The following is a 22,570-nucleotide window of genomic DNA, read 5'->3' as shown; positions in this document are numbered from 1 at the left end:
GCATGCAAAATATAGGAGCATGTTCACACTGGCCATTAAACAGACAAAACCCAAGATAGAAACAAAATGAACAAATACCCTGCTATAAGTAAAAATAACAGTGCATATAAATAATGTGGGACACTTATTAAACACAGTTTTTGATAATAAAAAAAAGTGGAAAAGACATCCCACCAGCATCACTGTGTACCCAAATCAGGATGGTCCAAACCTCTAGTATTAAAACCTTACCATGTGTCAAAGTAGTGTCAATGTGAATAAGGGCTGAGCAGGAACCGGGTCACGAATATAGACACCCAACAATGGGAAGCTATCTACGCTGCTCAGAAAAATAAAAGGAACACTTAAACAACAGAATATAACTCCAAGTACATTAAACTTCTGTGAAATCAAACTGTCCACTTAGGAAGCAACACTGATTTACAATCAATTTCACATGCTGTTGTGCAAATGGAATAGACAATAGATGGAAATTATTGGCAATTATCAAGACACCCTCAATAAAGGATGGCAGGTGGAGACCACAGACCACATCTCAGTACCAATGCTTTCTGGCTGATGTTTTGGTCACTTTTGAATGTTGGTTGTGCATTCACTCTCGTGGTATCATGCAACAGACTCTACAACCCACAGAAGTTGCTCAGGTAGTGCAGCTCATCTAGGATGGCACATCAATGCGAGCTGTGGCAAGAAGGTTTGCTGTGTGTCAGCATAGTGTCCAGAGGCTGGAGGCGCTACCAGGAGACAGGCCAGTACACCAGGAGACTAGGAGGGGGCCGTAGGAGGGCAACAACCCAGCAGCAGGACCGCTACCTCCGCCTTTGTTCAAGGAGGAACAGGAGGAACACTGCCAGAGCTCTGCAAAATGACCTCCAGCAGGTCACAAATGTGCATGTGTCTGCACAAACGGTTAGAAACAGACTCCACAGCTCACAGCCCAACACCGTGCAGGACGCTTGCCATTTACCACAGAAGACCAGGATTGGCAAAGTCGCCCTGTGCTCTTCACTGATGAAAGCAGGTTCACACTGAGCACATGTGACAGACGTGACAGAGACTGGAGACGCCGTGGTGAGCGATCTTCTGCCTGCAACATCCTTCAGCATGACCGGTTTGGCAGTGGGTCAGTAATGGTGTGGGGTGGCCTTTCTTTGGAGGGCTTCACAGCCCTCCATGTGCTCACCAGAGGGAGTCTGACTGCCATTAGGTACCGAGATGAGATCCTCAGACCCCTTGTGAGACCATATTCTGGTGCGGTTGGCCCTGGGTTCCTCCTAATGCAGGACAATGCCAAACCTCATGTGGCTGGAGTGTGTCAGCGGTTTCTGCAAGATGAAGGCATTGAAGCTATGGACTGGCCCGCCCGTTCCCCAGACCTGAATCCAATTGAGCAAATCTGGGACATCATGTCTCGCTCCATCCACCAACATCACGTTGCACCACAGGCTGTCCAGGAGTTGGCGGATGCTTTAGTCCAGGTCTGGGAGGAGATCCCACAGGAGACTATCCACAACCTCATCAGGAGCATGCCCAGGCATTGTAGGGAGGTCATACAGGCATGTGGAGGCCACTCACAATACTGAGACTCATTTTGACTTGTTTTAAGGACATTACATCAAAGTTGGATCAGCCTGTAGTGTTTTTCCACTTTAATTTTGGGGGTGACTCCAAATCCAGGCCTCCATTGGTTAATAAATTTGATTTCCATTGATGATTTTTGTGTGATTTTGTTGTCAGCACATTCAACTTTGTACTGAACAAAGTATTCAATGAGAATATTTCATTCATTCAGATCTAGGATGTGTTATTGGAGTGTTCCCTTTATTTTTTTGAACAGTGTAAATGTTGGTAAAATGGCTTTTATGCTTTTTTTTTTCTTCCACAAACTGTGTTTACTAAGTACTTGGTGTTATTTATTTGCACTATTGAATTTACTTATGTACTTACAGTAGGGTATTATGTTCATTTTGTTTCTATCTTAATATACATTAGTAGATAGAAAAATGCAGGAATATCAGTTGTTAGAGGAAGGGCATGGATTATTAATGGAATATTAGATCCTTGCCTTCAGTGATCTCTTGGTGTCAGTGTACAAATTGCATTAATATACTTTCTAATTATATGAAAATAAAATATCTTTTTACCTGTTTTCACACCTTGCTCACATGTAGTTGTCATCAATTGTGTGATACATGCTCACTGATGGAAGCCTGGATGAACACTTGTGACCTTTTGAGTGTAGGACATCCACAGTGAACCATGTCCATCATCTTGCACTCTGTCAAAACGCCAGCAGGCGGCATGGCATATTTCTGTGCTAATGTGTCTCTAAGAAACTCTAAAGATAGAAAATATACAATTAATATTAGTTGGAAAGATACTTTATATCATAAGTGTCAACCTGCTAGGTCATATTATAGGGAAGGCTGAAAAGACAATTGTCCTGGAGTTTTGGAGTTTTCACCAACTATATGACAACTCCATCACCCAGGCTGACTCTTCTGATCTATTGACCCAGCAATTTCTAGTTAGTTTTCAGTCCCTTGATTGTCCGTGTCCAGCGACTTTCCGTGTCCCATTTGCCCAATCTATCTGGTGCACCGACGCCCGTGTGCCCACCCGGACCTTGGGCTTGGAGGATCCACCTCACCTGGTGAGTCTAACATTATAATATTAATCTGCCATCCTTTCTAATGTTGTGAGTTTATAAAACATTGTTTCTGTAGGATATGTTTCCTGACATGTACTGGACACTGACTATTGTATAAATGTTGTGTTTGCTGTAACTATACAATTTGCAGAACATATATACTTACATTTGATAATTGAAGCAATAAATCACTTCTGTTTATTAGAACAGCCCTGATTACGTTTCTGCAGGTTTTGGTGGATTTTTCCAGATTCAGGTCTCATATCTGGACTACGGGTCTCCGTGAGGTGTGGATGGTCCTCCCTGAGATGGGTGGTCCTCATCTTAGGTGGTGTTTTGCATGAGAAGTCTGCCACAACATTTTTGGCAAAGTGCCTTCTCTTCACTGATCTTTGTGAAACGGCCGACCCTAAGGAGACAAAAAGAGCAGGGATTAGCAGACAGGAAAGGACAGGAATATCAGTTATTAGTGGAAGGGAATGGAATTGGATCTCAGTCTTCAGCGACCTCCTGATATCCTAATATTAGTTGCATTAATGTATTTTTTTTATAATTATATAAAAATTAAATATTTCCTTACCTGTGTTGACACCCTACACACACATAGTTGTACGTGTATTTAAGGTCATAAGTGTGATAGATGCTCACTGGTGGTAATCGGGATGTACACTTGCTACCTGTTCAGTGTACCCTACCCAGAATGGACCATGTCCATCAACTTGTACACCATTTAAATGCCAGCAGGCGGCATGAAACACATTTCATGCACTAATGTGTCTCTAAGGCGCTCTAAAGATAGAAATTATACAATTACTACAAGTTATAAAGATACTTTACATCACCAGTGCCAACCTGCTAGGCCATCTCAAGAGAGATTTGCCCTGGAGCTTTAGAGATTTCACCAACTACAGGATCTGAAGGATCTCCATCACCCAGCCTGACTCTGATTCATCGTCCAAGTAATTTCTAGTTACAAGCCTGGCAGTTGCTATTCATGTGTATTTTATCCACTGTTCACCTCCGGATCCCCCACACTTAGGGAAATAGGGGCCCCTGAAGGTTTTTCATTGATCCTATCCAGTTAAGAACTTATAGCCACGTATATGTGTGTTTCTCTGGTTTGCAAGCAATGAAAGTGTCAGTAACATCAGCCTGGCCCTAACAACCTGTTACTTCTATCAAAATGTCACATTTTTCCCATGTGATTGTCATATCAAACTTACCTGCGGAGTCACACACTTTTTCAGACAGTTCAATTGTGGAATGTAGATCCCCATCCTTAAAGTTGTTAATGCAGTGTGCAGCTGCAACCCTCAGTCTTTTACTCCACTTTATATGTATACTTGACTCGGGAAGCTAAAGATGAGGAATGAAGAAATAAAATACATTATATCTGTAAGTCAATGAAAAACAGTGGAAAATGCTGTCCCTTCTAGGACACTACAAAAGGGAGGTATAATTTGTGACTACTGGACCTAAAGACTCCCTTAGTCACCAGGTCCCGGGGTGACTGCTACCTCCTCCGCACCAGTATAACTGGGCTTTTACATGGAGGTATAGTAAAGGTTATTGATGATTTATTACACAGACAATTATATGAAGAGTTACAGATAGCAGAATATAGATGAGGATGTACAACCCGGGGGATTATAATATTTTACCTCGTTCCCAAACACGGTGCTGTTGTAGAGCTTGAACAGCCGTGTTACCAACTCGTGTTTGGTCTTCTGGAAGTCCTTCACATACGGAGATACCGGGGATGTGATGTCCTCTAGGAAGCAGCCCTGGATGTTACAAATAGGACTGGAAGGAACAGAAGATCATGCATGTGTAGCACCCTGAGGATTCGGCTGCTACAGGGGTATTGCACCTCAACCAGAGGTGTGATATTCCACTCCCGGGTAAGGATGGAGTGTGGAACTGAGCTCAGTAAGCTGCATGCACTACACACATCCCATTTCCGAGGAGCAGACCAACGGTACTCCCACTTAGAAATGTGCAGGTACGACCGAGTCTGTTCCTGGCTGGAGTGGGAGGGGGGTGGTACATCCCAGTAGTGTAGGGGCAGATAGGGGGAGCAGCCTGGGTAAAGATAGTAGCTCATTGGGTGCTGGTCACCTGAGCTCACACATAGAGGGAGTATTTAAGGTGGGCACCATCTAAGATCAGGGTCAGTCAGCCACAGTCAGTCAGTCTGTGAGAAGCCAGAGGAGGAGAGCAGAAGAGCAGCCCCAGCCCAAGAGAGAGAGTGAGAGAGGAGAGAAAGAGAGACCCAGAGGGGGAAACAAAAAGGAACTCTGAGAACCCATATACAAACCTAGGGTGAAGAGTTGGCAATAGGGTACCGGATCCCAAACTGGTGGGGGCTAAAGCACACCTCAGCCAGAGACCGGAGGCCGTGGGCAGGATCTGCCACGGCCACCCACTAAATCCACCCTGAAGGCAAACCACGTGTAGGGTCAGGGAACCCAAGGCCAAGGGTCTCCCAACAGAAGGCCCGAGGGAGCTGGACCTAGGTGGATCCCTGGTGGGGACGGCCAGAAGAAAGGACAAGAAGGAGGGCTCAGGGACACGCTCCGGACTTGCTTGGGGGTTGGCTGAATCCAGGACCTGGTGGACGCAGCACGGCTCGGGTGGTCACTCAAGGCCGGAGTGACCGGAATATCTGCAGTAAGTAAACACCCTGAACTGCACAACCCGACTCTGTCTTTAATTATCATCTACGCTGCACCACCACAACCCCCATCCTCTGTTCCTGACCCCCTGAGGCCATACCCCTCCCGTTGGGGGTTATACTATCTAAAGCTGCACCAACACCATCAGCCTCAGCGGACCCTGCTGCAGCGGCGGCCGTAGTGACCGCAATCCAACGGGTGGCGTAGTCGACATAAAGAACTTTGTAACATCTGTAGGACTGCCACATACTCTGAGCTTGACACCCTGGGCACGGACCGGGTCACAGCCACTCGGAGACTACAACCCCCATCTGATCCGGCTCCGGGTATTCCCCTAAAGAATATGGCCCAGGGGGCGCGTCACATGAAACCTTAAGTTATATCTCAGAACATACAGGACATACTTATTCATTCCTTTCCTCTACAATTTGGAAGGGATTTTACGATTAAGGATCAAGTCACCTCAATGGTAGAAGGTCAGGGGTACATGTACAATAGGGGCAGCCAGCAATAAGCCATGAGTCCGGGCAGGTGGAAGTATCAGCACTGACATAAATCTCCCAAAAATGGCAATGCAAGAATCCAGTATCATTGCTATGTGAGCGAAGCTGTAAGGTTTCATTGAGTGCCAGGAGTTATACAGGACAGAGAGGAGGGATTAACTAAACCCTGACATGGATTGGGTTGTAAAACAATCAAAGAGATGTGAGAGTGCTGGATTTTGTGAGCTGAGACGATGGCTGATGATGTCCACCAATAGGGGGCACCACTTCTTAGATTATAGTACAGGTGCATCTCACTAAATTAGAATATCATCAAAAAGTTAATTTATTTCAGTTCTTCAATTCAAAAAGTGAAACTCATATATTATATAGAGTCATTACACACAGAGTGATCTATTTCAAGTCTTTATTTCTGTTAATGTTGATGATTATGGCCTACAGCCAATGAAAATACAAAAGTCATTATCTCAGTAAATTAGAATACCTTATAACAACAGCTTGAAAAATGTTTTTAAAATCCGAAATGTTGGCCTACTGAAATGTATGTTCAGTAAATGCACTCAATACTAGGTCAGGGCTCCTTTTGCATCAATTACTGCATCATTGCGGGGTGGCATGGAGGCGATCAGCCTGTGGCATTGCTGAGGTGTTATGGAAGCCCAGGTTGCTTTGATAGCAGCCTTCAGCTCGTCTGCATTGTTGGGTCTGGTGTCTCTCATCTTCCTCTTGACAATACCCCATAGATTCTCTATGGGGTTAAGGTCAGGTGAGTTTGCTGGCCAATCAAGCACAATGATACTGTTGTTTTTAAACCAGGTATTGGTACTTTTGGCAGTGTGGACAGGTGCCAAGTTCTGCTGGAGAATGAAATTTCCATCTCCAAAAAGCTTGTCGGCAGAGGGAAGCATGAAGTGCTCTAAAATCTCCTAGTAGACGGCTGCGCTGACTTTGGTCTTGATCAAACACAGTGGACCTACACCAGCAGATGACATGGCTCCCCAAACCATCACTGATTGTGGAAACTTCACACTAGACCTCCAGCAGCTTGGATTGTGTGCCTCTCCACTCTTCCTCCAGACTCTGGGAGCTTGATTTCCAAATGAAAATTGGAACTCTGGGACCTTGTGGAGTGTGTCAATGACTGCCTTCTGGACATCTGTCAAGTCAGCAGTCTTCCCCATGATTGTGGAGCCTACTGAAATAGACTAAGGGACTTTTTTAAAATCTTAGGAAGCCTTTGCAGGTGTTTTTTGTTAATTATTTTAATCTACTGAGATAATGACTTTTGTGTTTTCATTGGCTGTAAGCCATAATCATCAACATTAACAGAAATAAACACTTGAAATAGATCACTCTGTTTGTAATGACTCTATATAATATATGAGTTTCACTTTTTGTATTGAAGAACTGAAATAAATTAACTTTTTGATGTTTTCTAATTTAGTAAGATGCACCTGTATATCATAGCTTTTTATAACTTACTGCTCCTCTGAGGTGGATCTCTCCAGGTATCCAGATGATTCTGTATCTGGAAGAAAACAAGGAACAGTGAAAATCTTTTCATCTTTGGTCATTTTTACATTAGGGCATTTATATAATATTCTTATAGAGATTAGCAAAATCTGCAGCCCTTGATTGAAAGGGAGTGAAGAGGCACCAGATTCATGGCCACAATTCCTTTTACTCTAAAGTGCCATGGCTGTGACCACTTCCGGTAAAGGTGCACCTCTCTATTGTTAGATTATGTTTAGGGGAAATATATGTAATTTTTATAGATTGTGATATAATCCATAGTTTTTGACACTGACCATTGACAGGAGATGATGGTGTTGTTATTATATAGTCGTCACCATCGGTGTCAATAAATATCTCTGGAGATCCGCACAGTTAAGGGGCATCGTCAGCTTCGATGTCACAAGTCCAGAGTCCTGTGAATAACATAGAACAGAACAGAAAATCGATTAATGGACTGTGTCAAATACCATAAATCTAGGTTGTGTCTAGAAAACTCAGCTAATTACTTCTTACTTTTGCGAGATGGTGTTTCCTTCCCAATAGAATAATCCTCGTCATCAGATACAACAATGACATTGATGTAACTGTGAAAACAAATATAGAAATAGGAATCAGTGGGGAAAATTCCAATATTAAAACTAAATTAAATTATGGATGAAATTATTGATATAAATGAATCAGATAAAATGATCCAGAGCCCAGGAACCACCAGGGTCTTATAGGAAGCCGGGATGAAGGACACTGATTGTCCCCAATAGAAATGTTTCCCAATGGAACCTGAGCTCAGAGTTGGAGAAGATGTAATTCATCCTACCTGTAGATGTCATTGCTGGATGACGGTAAAGATGTAATTAGATCTGAGGAAGTAAAAAAAAAATATGTTAGACGGTTATTATAGGTATCAGCAATAAGTGATAATTAAGGGGATCTTCCAGGACGTAAAGATTGGTAGCGGTATAGTGGGGGAAAAAAGTATTTAGTCAGCCACCAATTGTGCAAGTTCTCTCACTTAACAAGGCCTGTAATTGACATCATAGGTGGACCTCAACTATGAGAGACAAAATGAGAAAACAAATCCTGAAAATCACATTGTCTGATTTGGAAAGAAATTTTTTTCAAATTTTGGTGGAAAATAAGTATTTGGTCACCTGCAAACAAGCAAGATTTCTGGCTCTCACAGACCTGTAACTTCTTCTTTAAGAGTTCCTCTGTCTTCCACTCATTACCTGTAGTATTGGCACCTGTTTGAACTTGTTATCAGTATAAAAGACACCTGTCCGCAACCTCAAACAGTCACACTCCAAACTCCACTATGGTGAAGACCAAAGAGCTGTCGAAGGACACCAGAAACAAAATTGTAGCCCTGCACCAGGCTGGGAAGACTGGATCTGCAATAGGCAAGCAGCTTGGTGTGAAGAAATCAACTGTGGGAGCAATAATTAGAAAATGGAAGACATACAAGACCACTGATTATCTCTCTTGATTTGGGGCTCCACACAAGATCTCACCCCGTGGGGTCAAAATGATCTTAAGAACGGAGAGGAAAAATCCCAAAACCACACGGGGGGGGGGGACTAGTGAATGACCTGCAGAGAGCTGGGACCAACGTTACACAAGATAACCATCAGTAACACACTACGCCGCCAGGGACTCAGATCCTGCAGTGCCAGACGTGCCCCCCTGCTTAAGCCATTACATGTCTGGGCCTGTCTGTAGTTTGCTAGAGAGAATTTGGATGATCCAGAAGAGTATTGGGAGAATGTCATATGGTCAGATGAAACCAAAGTAGAACTGTTTGGTAGAAACACAACTCGTCGTGTTTGGAGGAGAAAGAATGCTAAGTTGCATCCAAAGAACACCATACCTACTGTGAAGTATGGGGGTGGCAACATCATGCTTTGGGGCTGTTTCTCTGCCAAGGGACCAGGACGACTGATCCGTGTATATGAAAGAATGAATGGGGCCATGTATCGCGAGATTTTGAGTGCAAACATCCTTCCATCAGCAAGGGCATTGAAGATACAACGTAGCTGAGTCTTTCAACATGACAATGCTCCCAAGCACACCTCCAGGGCAACGAAGGAGTGGCTTTGTAAGATGCATTTCAAGGTCCTGGAGTGGCCTAGCCAATCTCCAGATTTAAACCCTATGGAAAACCTTTGGAGGGAGTTGAAAGTCCGTGTTGCCCAACGACAGCCCCAAAACATATTCTATGGCGCTTTACATGTTAAAAAGGGGGTATACATAGCAAAAACAATTACAAAAATCTTGAACAAAAACGCAACGGCAAACTGGTACAGGAGGAGAAAGGACCCTGCCCTCGAGGGTTCAGTCTACAAGATGATAATTTCTTAGAAAAATATGCACACGGACGCCAGTTACTAGGAGACACACACTGCGACAACACAGCCCCCACCCCTACTTCAGATGCATCATCTTCAACAGTAAATGGCTGAGTGACGTCAGGCTATATAAGGATTGGCGCCGACGCAAAACATTTTTTCAAGGTATCAAATGCCTTCCGGGCCAGACTGGACCAATTGGAAAAGTCCGATCCTCATATCCGTGAAAGGTTTGGCCACCACTGAAAAATCTTTGATGAACTTTCGGTAGTAGTTGGCGAAACCCAAGAACTTTTCTAAGGCTTTTCGTTCCCCAGGACAATCCCAATCCAGTACTGCCTGGATTTTCGCCGGATCCATGCGAAAGCCGGTGGACGATAAAAAATAACCCAGAAAAGGGATCTGATGAACCGAGAACATGCATTTCTCCAGTTTGACAAATAATTTATTGTCCCTGAGTATCTGAAGGACCTGCCTGACATTAAACTGATGTGACTCGAGGTTAAGTGAATAAATTAAAATCTTATCAAGGTTGATCACAACAAACCTGCCTGTCAGGTGACTAAAGCTGTCATTAATAAAGTGTTGAAAGACGGTGGGAGCATTTGTCAACCCAAATGGCATTACGAGGTTCTCATAGTGTCCCTCAGGGGTATTGAAGGCTTTCTTCCACTCGTCCCCTTCCTTGATGCGAATGAGATTATATGCCTCCCTGAGGTCTAGTTTAGAAAACCATTTGTCTCCCACAATCTGATTAAAGAGGTCCGGGATGAGAGGGAGAGGATATGGATCCCGGACTGTGATCCAATTAAGTTCGCGAAAGTCTAAGTAAGGGCTTTCTGGCTGCAACCCATTCTTAGCAAGCATTAGGATGGGTTGCTGTCTAAAGAAACTCTCCTCAAAACATGTGTTTGAGCTACTGTAAACCTGACAGGCTTACACCGAGACACTCAACAAAGACAACAGTAGGTAAATAGACATAAAACAAAGGAGGAAATGGAGTGATGCAAAAATGAGAGGGAGGGAAAGGTATATGAATTATTTGGTATATTATCAGACAACTGACAGGTACCGGGGTAAGTTAGCCTGTAATATTGCACAGTATCATTTTGTAACACCACTATGGTTTATAAACATTAGCTACATTACTTGGATAGTGCGGAATGTAAAAAACAGAGATATGGTAACTCTCACAAATATGTAAGGGGATCCGCAAAATGGTCCATTCACATACTGTACCAATATGGGCAGCTACGTCAAGGTGTATTGTGCTATAAAGAAACACATGCACTGGATATCCTCTATTTTTCTGCCTATTCGTAGTCACTTTCACCCAGGCAATATCTACACTGACAAGTAAGTGATAGCACTTCAACAAACAAGCATTGGGGTCAGTGCAAATGATGCATTTTCTATGTATGCTGCACAAAAAAACACAAAAAGGCGATTCAATTTCACATTATTGTGTTTTTTTACTCATTATTTTATGCAGATTTGTGGCTTTGTGTGTTCTTGTGCTGCATTTTTTCATACAATTTTTCTGTCGACCATTCTTGCCGCTGTGACATCACATCCTCTATACAAAACCACACCTGCAGTATTTTTTAGTGCGAAAACGCACATAAAAGACAAAAAAAAATACAACATTTGTACATGTTTTTTTGATGCAGAAATTGAGCTCCTCATTAAAATCTATGACTTGATTCACAAACAGGGATTTTTTGATTTTTTTTTATGGTCTAAGACACTGCGGCCAGTTTCTAAATTAAAATCTCCAATTGTGGCCTAGTTTTGTGACTGACACAAATTTTGGTTTTCACAATTTGCTGATTCAGTATTTTTAGATCTATTAGTCGAATGTTTCTATGGTTACTGAAGAAAAATATAAGCAATTCATACGTTTTTAAACTTTATTGACAAAGACATGAAGTTTATACAAAGACTCCATATTTACAGTGTCCCTGATTTTTCAAGATTTGCTCTGGCAGCTGGATATCATCTTCTGGGCCAAATCCTGACTGATGATGACCCATTCTTGTCTAGTCAGTGCTTAAAGTTTAGCACAATTTTCTTTGTTTTTGTTTTTCCATTGTTTGAAGATTGACTACAGGCTGTCAATGGGATTGAGATCTGGGGAGTTTCCTGGCCATGGACCCAAAATTTCAATGTTTTGTTCACCCTATCACTTAGTTATCACTTTTGCCTTGTGACATGGTGCTCCATAATGCTGGAAAGAGCATTGTTCATCACCAAATTGCTCCTGGATCGTTGGGAGAAGTTGCTCTTGTAGGATGTTTAGATATCATTCTTTATTCATGGCAGTGTTCTTAGGTAAAATTGTGAGTGAGCCCACTCCCTTGGATGAAAAACAACCCCACACATGAATGGTCTCAGGAGGCTTTACTGTTGGCATGACACAGGACTCGTGGTAGCGCTCACCTTTTCTTCTTCAAACAATCTTCTTCCAGATGTCCCAAACCGTCTGAAAGGGGCTTACATAAGTGAAACAAACATTTATCACAGTTCTCTGCAGTCCAATACCTGTACTTCCTGGGTAATGTCAGTCTGTTCTTGATGTTTTTCTTGGAGAGAAGTGGCTCCTTTGTTGTCCATCTTGACACTAGACCTGCCTCCAAAAGCCTTTGGCTCATTGTGAGTGCTGATACATTGACACCTGCCTGCTGTCATTCATGAGCAAGCTCTGCACTGGTGTTGAACCAATCCCATAACTGAATCCTCTTTAGGAATTGATCCTGACACTTTCTAGACTTTCTTGGGCACACTGAAACCTTCTTCACATGATTGGAATTCTCTCTTTGAAGTTCTTGATAATCTGATATGATTGATTTATGGGCAATCTTACAAGTAGCAATGTTCTTGCCTGAAAACCCTTTTAATGTAAAGCATTGTTGACTTCACTTGTTTCCTTGGAGGTATCCACAGTTAACAGAATACAAAAATGTCAAGCACCAGTTACTTTTTAAAGCAACTAATCTGCTTTTACAAATCCAATCAGCATGACAGAATGATATCAGCTGCCTTGCCCACTTTAACACTTATTCCTGATCTAAGGAGAAGATCGCTGGAGTGATGTTATGCAGAGCATTTTATGTCAGGATTGAAATTCAGTGGACATGAGGTTTTTGTGATTTTGCTAATATTCATATTAAGGAATGACTTTTCAATTTTTTTTACGATTCATTTGAACAGTCAGCATAATAATCTAGAGTTAACACAAATTGCCATTGTAAAAAACTGAAGCAGCAAATATTGTAAAAAAAAAAAAATTGTCAGTTTCAAAACTTTTGGCCACGACTGAATGGTAAAATATAGACATACTATACAGAGTTTTGGTTTATGACTTTATTTTCTTCAAAATGCAATGCTCTGATTAAGACATTTTCCTGGCATTTTTTCCCCCTAAACCTTTCTATAGGACTTGGAAAACATCTTTTTTTTTTTTTACAAATGATTAAATACGCTGATGAAATGATGTGCTTGGTTATAGTGTGGTGGTTTAGATGATCTCGTATTCCTTTTTCAGTATTTTTCACTATGCTTAGCTCACTGGGAGGTGAAGGTTTTATATAATTAATAGTCATGTTGCTTTTGGGATCATAGACGTCACCATTGTCTACCGTAGCTTCCATACACAAAGACATAACCTTTGTCGCCTACTCACTCTTTTATGTCATGCCTGTCACCTCCCGGATATAAACCCTTTTGGAACAGTATAAGTCTTGTCTGGGCTGAGTGCTGCTGTGTCCTGAATATCAAGCAGTTTAAGTCACAGCTTCTTTTATGTATCACACATGGCATTGCACTTATGTAATGGGAAAGGAATGGTTTTTGTTCTAGTGGCAGTGCCAGATTAACTGAAAAAAAAAAAATTGTTATGTTTCTTCAACTTTTCTCATTATCATCCAGCGTATACACCGTAACAACAGCTTCCAGGCTTAACTAACTCAAATAATGTCGCCAATGGATAGCTATGGACAAAGGATCTGGCATAATAAAATCTAATCTGTCTACAGTCTCTGGGATGCATTGGCTGTAAGATGATTTTATATATGAAAAATACAATTTAACAGAAACTGTCTGAGCTTTGTTTCTTAGGTAGCAGCATTGGCTAGCTTACGCAGTTGTCTGGGACTAAACAGTTGTTGACTTATCCACAGTATAGGTAATCAATATGAAATCAACCGGGGTCTTATGCTTGGCACATCCACTGATCAGCTGAAAAAGTAACCGCCTGCATGTAAGCAATGTATAGGCCAGAGAGCAGTCCCGTACATTATATAGTGACTGCTGCTGAGTACTGATGTTTCTCTTTCATATCACTTTGTGCATTGCATCCAGATGATGCTAGAGCAGATTTCAGCTTATGGCTGGAATCATACTGACGTATGACATTCGATGTGAGAGCATTGGATGCCATATGCTAATGACCCACAGCTCCAGCTCTGCTGCGAGCGGGAGCCGAGTGTCAGTGCTCTGTGCTACGGTCCTCTTGAATGAGAGAATCGCAGCACAGGTACGGAGGAGACGGAGAAAGTAATTTCTCCATCTCCTCCATTGCCGGTCTCGGCGTATATCGGACTACACTGGGATGATCCAAGTGCAGTCCTATGTTTCACATGCACCCATAGACTTGTATGGGTGCGTGTGAGCCGAGTCTCGCTACCAAATGCAGCATGCTGCCATTGTTTTCTCATGTCGAATCGACATGAGAAAATAATCACAGATGTGAGGCTGCCCCATGGCATAACACTGGTCCGAGTACTATCCAATAAAACATCGGATAGCACTTGGCCATTTTATACTCTCATGCGAGCGAGGCCTATAAGTGAATATGTTGGGTGTTGGACCCTCACCAATCTTATATTGATGACCAGTGGCGTAACTTGAAGCTCATGGACCTCAATGCAAAAGCTGCAACGATGCCCCTGATTATTACATAGTCTTTAATAGCATTGGTCTCCCCTGCACCTTTTGTAGTTACATCCTTTTTGATGACCTACTATATCCTGCGGGTAGGTCATCAATTGTTTAGTCCTTGATAACCCCTTTAGCATCTTCCAGTATGGCTCAGAAGAGTTGGTGCAAATTAATTTACATTACCCGGTGGCTCAGCCTTATCAGTAATCTGTGTCCGCAGAATGGGAGCCCTGATAACCGCCTTATTCGCATATGCTCTTCTTCTGATTAGCCATCTTGGCACAACGTATCATGTACCTAACGCTGCAATAATGACGCCGCAGCAGACTGACTAATCAATAAAAGAGCCGCAGATGCCGGAAAGTAGGAGGCTGTTCTCAGAGCTCACCAGCCGCAGGACCGGGTCCTGTAAAGCGATTCACACCAATTCTATGGCTGAGCGTATAGCGCGTGTGTGCCAGTCTGTTAGGCACTGCATCTGAGGAATCTTGGTGGGCTTGAAACACTGTGGGAACAAACGGTGATAAGGGAGTGGTAAACACTTCCATTAAGACCTTGAAATTCTATTGCATTGACTCACATTTGTGGTTTGTTAGTCAAGTTAGGGAATGGTCGCCACCGATCTGTGTCTAGTGTTCACCGTATAAACTGTATGTGCATTAGTCTGTAGTCAGTACTATTGTTGTAGCCCTCCATGTATGATATTCCTGACTCACAGTTGTCCTTGGAAGTCATTTTTCTTTGCACCCAGTAAAATTTAGTAGAGTTATGAGTCTTTCCACAGTAATAAATGATGGCTATAGTTATGATTTTAATATTTTCTATACTATTACCTACAGTCACCCATGGGACACAGTAATAAAGGCGGCTATGAAGAAGTACCCTAATCCCATGAATCCATGTGTAGTCGGTGTGGACGTGGTTGATCGGAAACTGGATAATCAAGGAAGGTTACACAGTTATCGTCTTCTTAGCACTGAGTGGGGTCTGCCGAGTCTTGTCAAGGCAGTAAGTACAATTTGGTAGAAATTATTTGACCAAACTCACCAGAGGGAAAAAGTCATGTCACATACTAACGGATTCTTTCATTATCCATCCAAGTCAAATGCTATATTAGCCTCACAAATATTGGGTCAAAAATCTAATACTGCCCAAAAGTTGTGAAATCTGATTCTCCATACATTGCTATATATTCAACATATGCATATTGCTTTATTCTTGTTAAACTGTGGGAATAAGGCCAGATTCACACATCTGTGTTTTGCGGTCTGTTCTCAGATTGGCCTCTGCTCCACTCACCCATATATATCATGATGCTGTCGTGTTCGAGTCAGGAAACCCACAGCCCGTCTGTGCATTGCAGTCCTACTTAGGCCACAAAACACTGATGTCTGTATCCAGCCTTATGCTTAAACATTACTAAGATGCCTTCACATGTTGCGGCTGTATTTCACTTTTTTGCTACAATCATGGTAGAACTACACCGTTTTTGCCGAGATTTTGGAAAATCACGGCTGAAGGATGTGTTTTCTGTAAACGCAACCTTCACCCCTTTACCCCTGAAGGCTGTTGCACGTTAATGACCGGGCCAATTTTTACAATTCTGACCACTGTCACTTTATGAGGTAATAACTCAGGAACGCTTCAACTTATCCCACTGATTCTGATATTTTTTTTTCATGACACATTGTACTTCATGATAGTGGTAAAATTTCTTCGATATGACTTGCGTTTATTTGTGAAAAAAATGACTTCTAATTTTTCCAACAAAATTTACAAAAACATTTTTTTAGGGACCACATCACATTTGAAGTGACTTTGAGGGGCATTTATGACAGAAAATACCCAAAAGTGACACCATTCTAAAAACTGCACCCCTCAAGATGCTCAAAACCACACTCAAGAAGTTTATTAACCCTTCGGGTGCTTCACAGTAATTTTTGGAATATGGAAGAAAACAATGAGCATTTACATTTTATTCACAAAAATTTTACTTTAGACCCAAATTTTCTTATTTTTGCAAGGGTAACAGGAAAAAATGGACCCAGAATTTTTGTGCAATTTCTCCTGAGTATGCCAATACCCCATATGTGGTCGAAAACTACTTTTGAGGCACAGTGCAAAGCTCAGAAGGGAAGAAGCGCCATGCTCGAGTTCCGATTTTGTAGGGCTGGTTTGACATGCCATGTCACATTGACAGAGCCCCTAAGGTGCCAGAACAGCAGAATCCCTCATAAGAAACCCCATTTTAGAAACTACACATCTCAATGAATTCATCTAGGGGTGCAGTGAGCATGTTGGCACCACATGTGCCTCACAGAATTTTACACGATTGGGAGGTGAAGAAAGAATAATTACATTTTTACCACCAAAGTTGTGAGTACGCAGATACCCCATATGTAGGGGAAAACTACTGTTTGGGCGCACGGCAGGGTTCAAAAAGGAAGGAGTGACGTTTTGAAACGCAGACTTTGATGAAATGTCCCCTTAAGGAATTTATCTAGACGTGTGGTGAGCACCTTGAACCCACAGGTGCTTCACATAATTTTACAACGTTGATCTGTGAAAATGAAAAAAAATATATTTTTCCCATAAAAATGTTATTTTAACCCCAAATTTTTTCATTTTCACGAGGATAGCAGGAGAAAATGGACCTCAAAATTTGTTGTGCAATTGCTCCTGAGTACGCCAATACCCCATATGTGATCGAAAACTATATTTGGAGGCACAGAGCAAAGCTCAGAAGGGGAGAAGCTCCATATTAGAGTTCTGATTTTGCTGGACAGGTTTGAGGGTGCCATGTCAAATTGGCAGAGCCCCTGAGGTGCCAGAACAGCAGAATCCCCCATAAGAGACCCCATTTTATAAACTACACCTTTCAATGAATTCATCTAGGGGTGCAGTGATCATATTGACACCACAGGTGGGTCACAGAATTTTATACCAATGGGCAGTGAAGAAAAAAATAATTACATTTTTACCATCAAAATTTTGTTTTAGCCCCAGATTTTACATTTTCACACTGGGAAATGGGTAAAAATGGCAGCAAAATTTGTCACACAATTTTTGCTGAATGTAGAAATACCCCATATGTGGCTGTACAGTACTGCTTAGCCACACGGCGAGACTCAGGAGAGACAGAGCGATATTTGCCTCCTGGAGCGCAGATTTTCATAGAATAGTATGCAGACTCCATATACAGAGACCCTAAGGCTATGTGCACACAGTGCTTTTTTGGTGCGTTTTCGCAGAGTTTTTTCCACGCGGAAATGGGTCAAAAAATCCATGTGCCAGCTAATACAGTGACAATCCTGAAGTGCTGTGCACATGATCAGGAATTTTCCTGTCAGGATTGTCATTGCGTTTAAATCTGCAGCATGTCAATTCCTTGTGCGTTTTTGCACCGTTTTTCACCCATTGACTTCATTTGAGTCAGTCACATTTGCAGCAGAAATGCAGGTATAAAAATGTTTGCTTTATATTTGACTGACTCAATTCAAGTGAATAAGTCAAAAATGCAGCAAAAACACACAAAGAATTGCTCACAGGAGACTGTTCCTCCCATAATCCTACGGCCACTCCCGCTGATGATAGCGGGAGCAGGCGCCGCTGAGGGGAGAAGTAGTCTCCTCAGCCGTTGTCTGCACACAGTGTAAAAAAAAAGTAAAAATAAATTGCTATTAAAATAAAAAGCACCTTATACTCACCTATCCGCCGTAATCGCGACTGTCCCACGGCGATCCCATCACCCGGCAGCACTCTATACACTGACAGGAGCGCAATTGCTCCTGTTAGCGTATAGTGCTGTGCTTCCGGGACAGAGGTCACTGGAGTTCAATCAGCTGATGATCAACTTACGACCCCGGTGTTGCGTGAGAACACCCTTAGCCTCAGAGGGGGCCAGGATCCATGGCCCCTTCTCTGGCTATTAATATCAGCACTCAGAGGTCTGCCTAGCCTTTGTTGGTTAGATTTTATAGGGGGACCCTACATCAATTTTTTTCTGGGGTCCCCCTGTAATCTAGTCAGTAAGGCTGTGTGCCCAAGATGCATTTTTGGTGCTTTTTTTCGTGCGTATTTGCAGCGCGTAAACGCTCCAGAAACGCATTGCATACCTTATCCCATGACTTTCTATGACATTCTGCAAGTTGTGTGCACATGGTCAGGATTTTTTCTGCGCAGATTTTACTCGCAGAAAAAATACGGACATGACCATTTCTTGTGTGTTTCTGCATTCGTATTTGCCTATACAATGCATTGGAAAAACGCATGGCAAATACGCGTCAAAAACGCATGTAAAAACCGCATGCGTTTTTCTGTCAAGGAGATGCAGAAATGCTCAGGAAAATTTCTGCTTCATTTCTGCATCGTGGGCACTAAGCCTAAAGGCTAAGCAAACAGCTATGGGCTGTTTTCTTAATAGCCAGGGAACATTTTTGGCTAATGGCCCCTTCCCCAGCTAGTAATATCAGCCCCCAGTGTTTGGCTTTCCCTCTGCTGTTTATGAAAATAACGCGGGAGCCCACGCCATTTTTTTTAATTTTAGGCTATGTACCCACGATTCGGACGTAGCAGCGCTTTGAACGCAGCATATTTTTTGCTGCGTCCAAAACGCTGCATTCTATTGAACACAGGTAAATCTGCATGTGTTTACTGAACCATGTGGATTTACCACATTCAGTACATTTTAGTGGTCAAATTTCTGTAGCGGAGACTAACGACCTCGCAAGTGAATTTGACATGCTGCAGTCTTGAAAGACGTGCTGCATGTCAGTGTCCACGGGTGATCCGCAGCCTCAGATGCTGACATAGAGAGGACATGGGATTTCTAGAAATCCCATCCACTTTACTGTAACATCTGGCCGCTGCGAGTTTGATGCTGCATAAATATGCAGTGTCAATCCAGCAGCATTTCCTGATCATGGGCACGTACCCAAACTCACCCGCAGCATGTCAATTTCTGTAACGGAGACGCTATGTCCCACGTTTGTTTTTTCAAATATCTTTATTTAGCTCCAAAAAGCATTCACTGCTGTACAAAAACGCATAAAAAAGCACCAAAATCGCTGTAAAACGCGCATTTTTGCCACAGTGTTTTTGCTGCCAAGAGATGCAGAAACCTTTGCTGAAATTTCTGCAATCAAATTCTGAACGTGTGCGCATAGCCTAAGTGCTAGAAGAGCAGAATCCCCCCTCAAGTGACCTGATTTTGGAAATTAGACCCTTTTGTGAATTTATCTACAGCTGTGGTGAGGATTTTTTATTCAATCTGTTTTATTAAACATCAATTAAACATTAATTATTACTCATTTTGCATTTTGCAAATCAAGAAAAATATATTGTATTCGACTTTGAAGAAAACATGATAAAATAGAAATATAGAAAATGTCCAAAGTTCAAATGAGACCACTTTTTTCTAGAATAATTCAAATGGTAGTAAATTACACAACATAGTGTTCATATAATAACCTCCAATAACAGGATCACATATTGAGGTCATTTCTATATTGTATCTGAAAAGACCATATAAAGAGTAGAAAGAAAGAGAGAGAAAGAGAGAAGAAAATACAGATTGTAAAGGGAGTGGGGGAGGGTCCTTATGCCCATGTAACTAATTCTGAGCACAATCACATGTATCTGTTGAAACTATTAGAACAGGTTATGAAAATCAGGTGAGTCCTGAAACAGAATCCATCCGCTGCAAACCCTTCTAAATGTATCATTGGTTCCATTACATTCTGCAGACAGTTCTTCCATTCTACATAGATTCACCATTTCCTTGTACCAATCTAGTACATTAGGGGGTTTTTAAGTTTCCAAAACCGTGGAATTACCATCCGTGCCGCTGATTATTTGAGGAGACCTTGTTACTCTGTTACCTGTGATACGTTGGTAATTGTCAAATACCTTCTCCCAAAATGGTTTAATTCTAGAACACTCCCACCATATATGAATCATGGAACCCACTTCTATTTCACATCTCCAACATGTTTCCGAAACTGTAGGGAACATTGCATGTAGTTTAGATGGGTAGTGATACCATCGTGTAAGTATTTTATAGTTCTTTTCTTGTGCAGTCCCAGCATTAGCAAGCTTATGTGTGAAGATGAACCCCTTTCCCCACTCAAGAGGGGACAAACTAACCCCTAAGTTCCTCTCCCATGCTTGCTGAAATGCCAGTTTCTCCGTTCCCTCCTCTCTAAACAATCCCTCATATATCACAGAAATAGCGTGAGTCGGTCCGCTTTCCTGAAGGAACATGTTTTCAAAGATGGTGTAGTTTGAGAATTAATTTATATTATGGTTGTGTGCTACTAGAAAGGATCGCATTTGCAAATATTCAAACCACTTCATTTTCACATTTGGAAATTTTGTTTGTAAAGATACAAAAGTAGGTATCATGCCATTTTCCAAAATCTGAAACAATCTGGTATCCGCCACTGCCCACCGACCGAGGAAAGACTTTAGTTTACGAAAGAAGCTATGGGGTGGAGAGTTCGGAACTTTTTGAAAAATGTACAAGAAACGAGGTAAAATGTCCATTTTCTTCCAAACCAAGATAACTACAGTTTGCCATATTTCAATAGATCGCCATATGTTCTATGCAGTAAAGCTTGATGCTTAAGCTCAAATAATTTATTAGGGTCCGAGGGAATATGAACCCCTAAATATTTCAATGATTCTCTCTGCCATTTAAATGGAAATTTAGTCATAACTTGTGAGACTTCAGTCTGTGGGAGAGATATGTTCAAGGCCTCTGATTTAGAGTAATTGACTTTAAAATTACTGACTGATCCAAACCTATCAAATTATTTTAGGATCATTGGAAATTATATTGTGGTTGAGATATATAAAGAAGCAAATCGTCTGCATACAGAGCTGCTTTATAAGACTTAGATCCCACTCTGTATCCATGAATATTGTTATTATTTCTGAAGGCATTAGCCAAATGCTCCATTATCACTACGTATAGCAAAAGAGACAAGGGGCACCCTTGTCTGGTTCCATTGTTAATTGCAAATGGGGCAGAAAGAGAATTATTTACTCTTACCCATGCCATTTGGCTTTTATATAAGGCCATTATTTTCTGTAGGTAACAAGGGCCCAAGCCTATCTGTCTTAAATCTTTCTCCATAAACCCCCAGTGAACTCTATCGAAAGCCTTCTCTGCATCTATAGATAGAAGACCTAATGGAGTGGAGCCACTTCTTGCTTTGGAGATAATGAGTAGTGTCTTAATGCTTTTATCCCTAGCCTCTCATCCTTTGACAAAGCCTACTTGATCGTTATTGACTATAGAGGGGAGTAAAGGAGCTAACCTGTCAGCCAGGATTTTTGAAAATAGTTTAATATCTATATTTAATAAAGAGATTGGTCTAAAATTAGCAATTATTGAGGGGTCTTTACTAGTGATGAGTGAGTATGTTCGGTTAACCCTTTCGGCGAGTATGCTTGGGCGAGTACCGAGTATCTTCAGCGTACTCGGTGATATGTTTGAATCACTCCCGTGTGCATGATTTGCGACTGTTTGACAGCTTTAATACTTGTGAGGAATGCTTAAGAAACAAGCATTCCTCACATGTATTAAAGCTGTCGAACAGTCGAAAATCATGCACATAGGAGTGATTTAAACATATCACCGAGTACGCTGAAGATATCAGGTACTCACCCGAGCATACTTGCCGAAAGAGTTAACCAAACATACTCGCTCATCACTAGTCTTTGCCTGGCTTGGGGAGTTCGCTAATGTGTGCCTCTAGAGATTGGGGGACAAATCCAATATTTCCATCAATTGCACTAAAGATTTTAGCCATTATTGGAGAGAGTTGCTCTCTAAACTGTTTATAAAATGCCGGCGGAAAGCCATCCGGGCCAGGACATTTACTTGACGGGGAGGCCCGTATCGCAGAGTCAATTTCTTCTATGGATATCACCTCTTCCAGAGCT

At 41.9% G+C, this 22,570-nt stretch overlaps 1 protein-coding gene across 2 annotated transcripts in view; it reads left to right on the top strand.

Moving 5' to 3' along the window:
• Positions 1-22,570, top strand: part of PRELID3A (PRELI domain containing 3A) — a 111,286-nt gene that overhangs the window by 62,547 nt on the left and 26,169 nt on the right. For both annotated transcript variants that reach the window (XM_073676706.1, XM_073676705.1), the window contains exon 2: positions 15,463-15,631. In XM_073676706.1, the coding sequence (XP_073532807.1) occupies positions 15,494-15,631 (138 nt within the window). In that variant the 5' untranslated portion in view covers positions 15,463-15,493. The remainder of the gene's footprint in view (positions 1-15,462; positions 15,632-22,570) is intronic.

Source organism: Phyllobates terribilis, unplaced genomic scaffold (genome assembly GCF_046119375.1).
Source record: "Phyllobates terribilis strain yellow unplaced genomic scaffold, ASM4611937v1 Scaffold_4__5_contigs__length_816908805, whole genome shotgun sequence".
NCBI lineage: Eukaryota > Metazoa > Chordata > Amphibia > Anura > Dendrobatidae > Phyllobates > Phyllobates terribilis.
The sequence above is the reverse complement of the archived record's forward strand: the minus strand, read 5'-3'. Positions and strand labels throughout refer to the sequence as shown.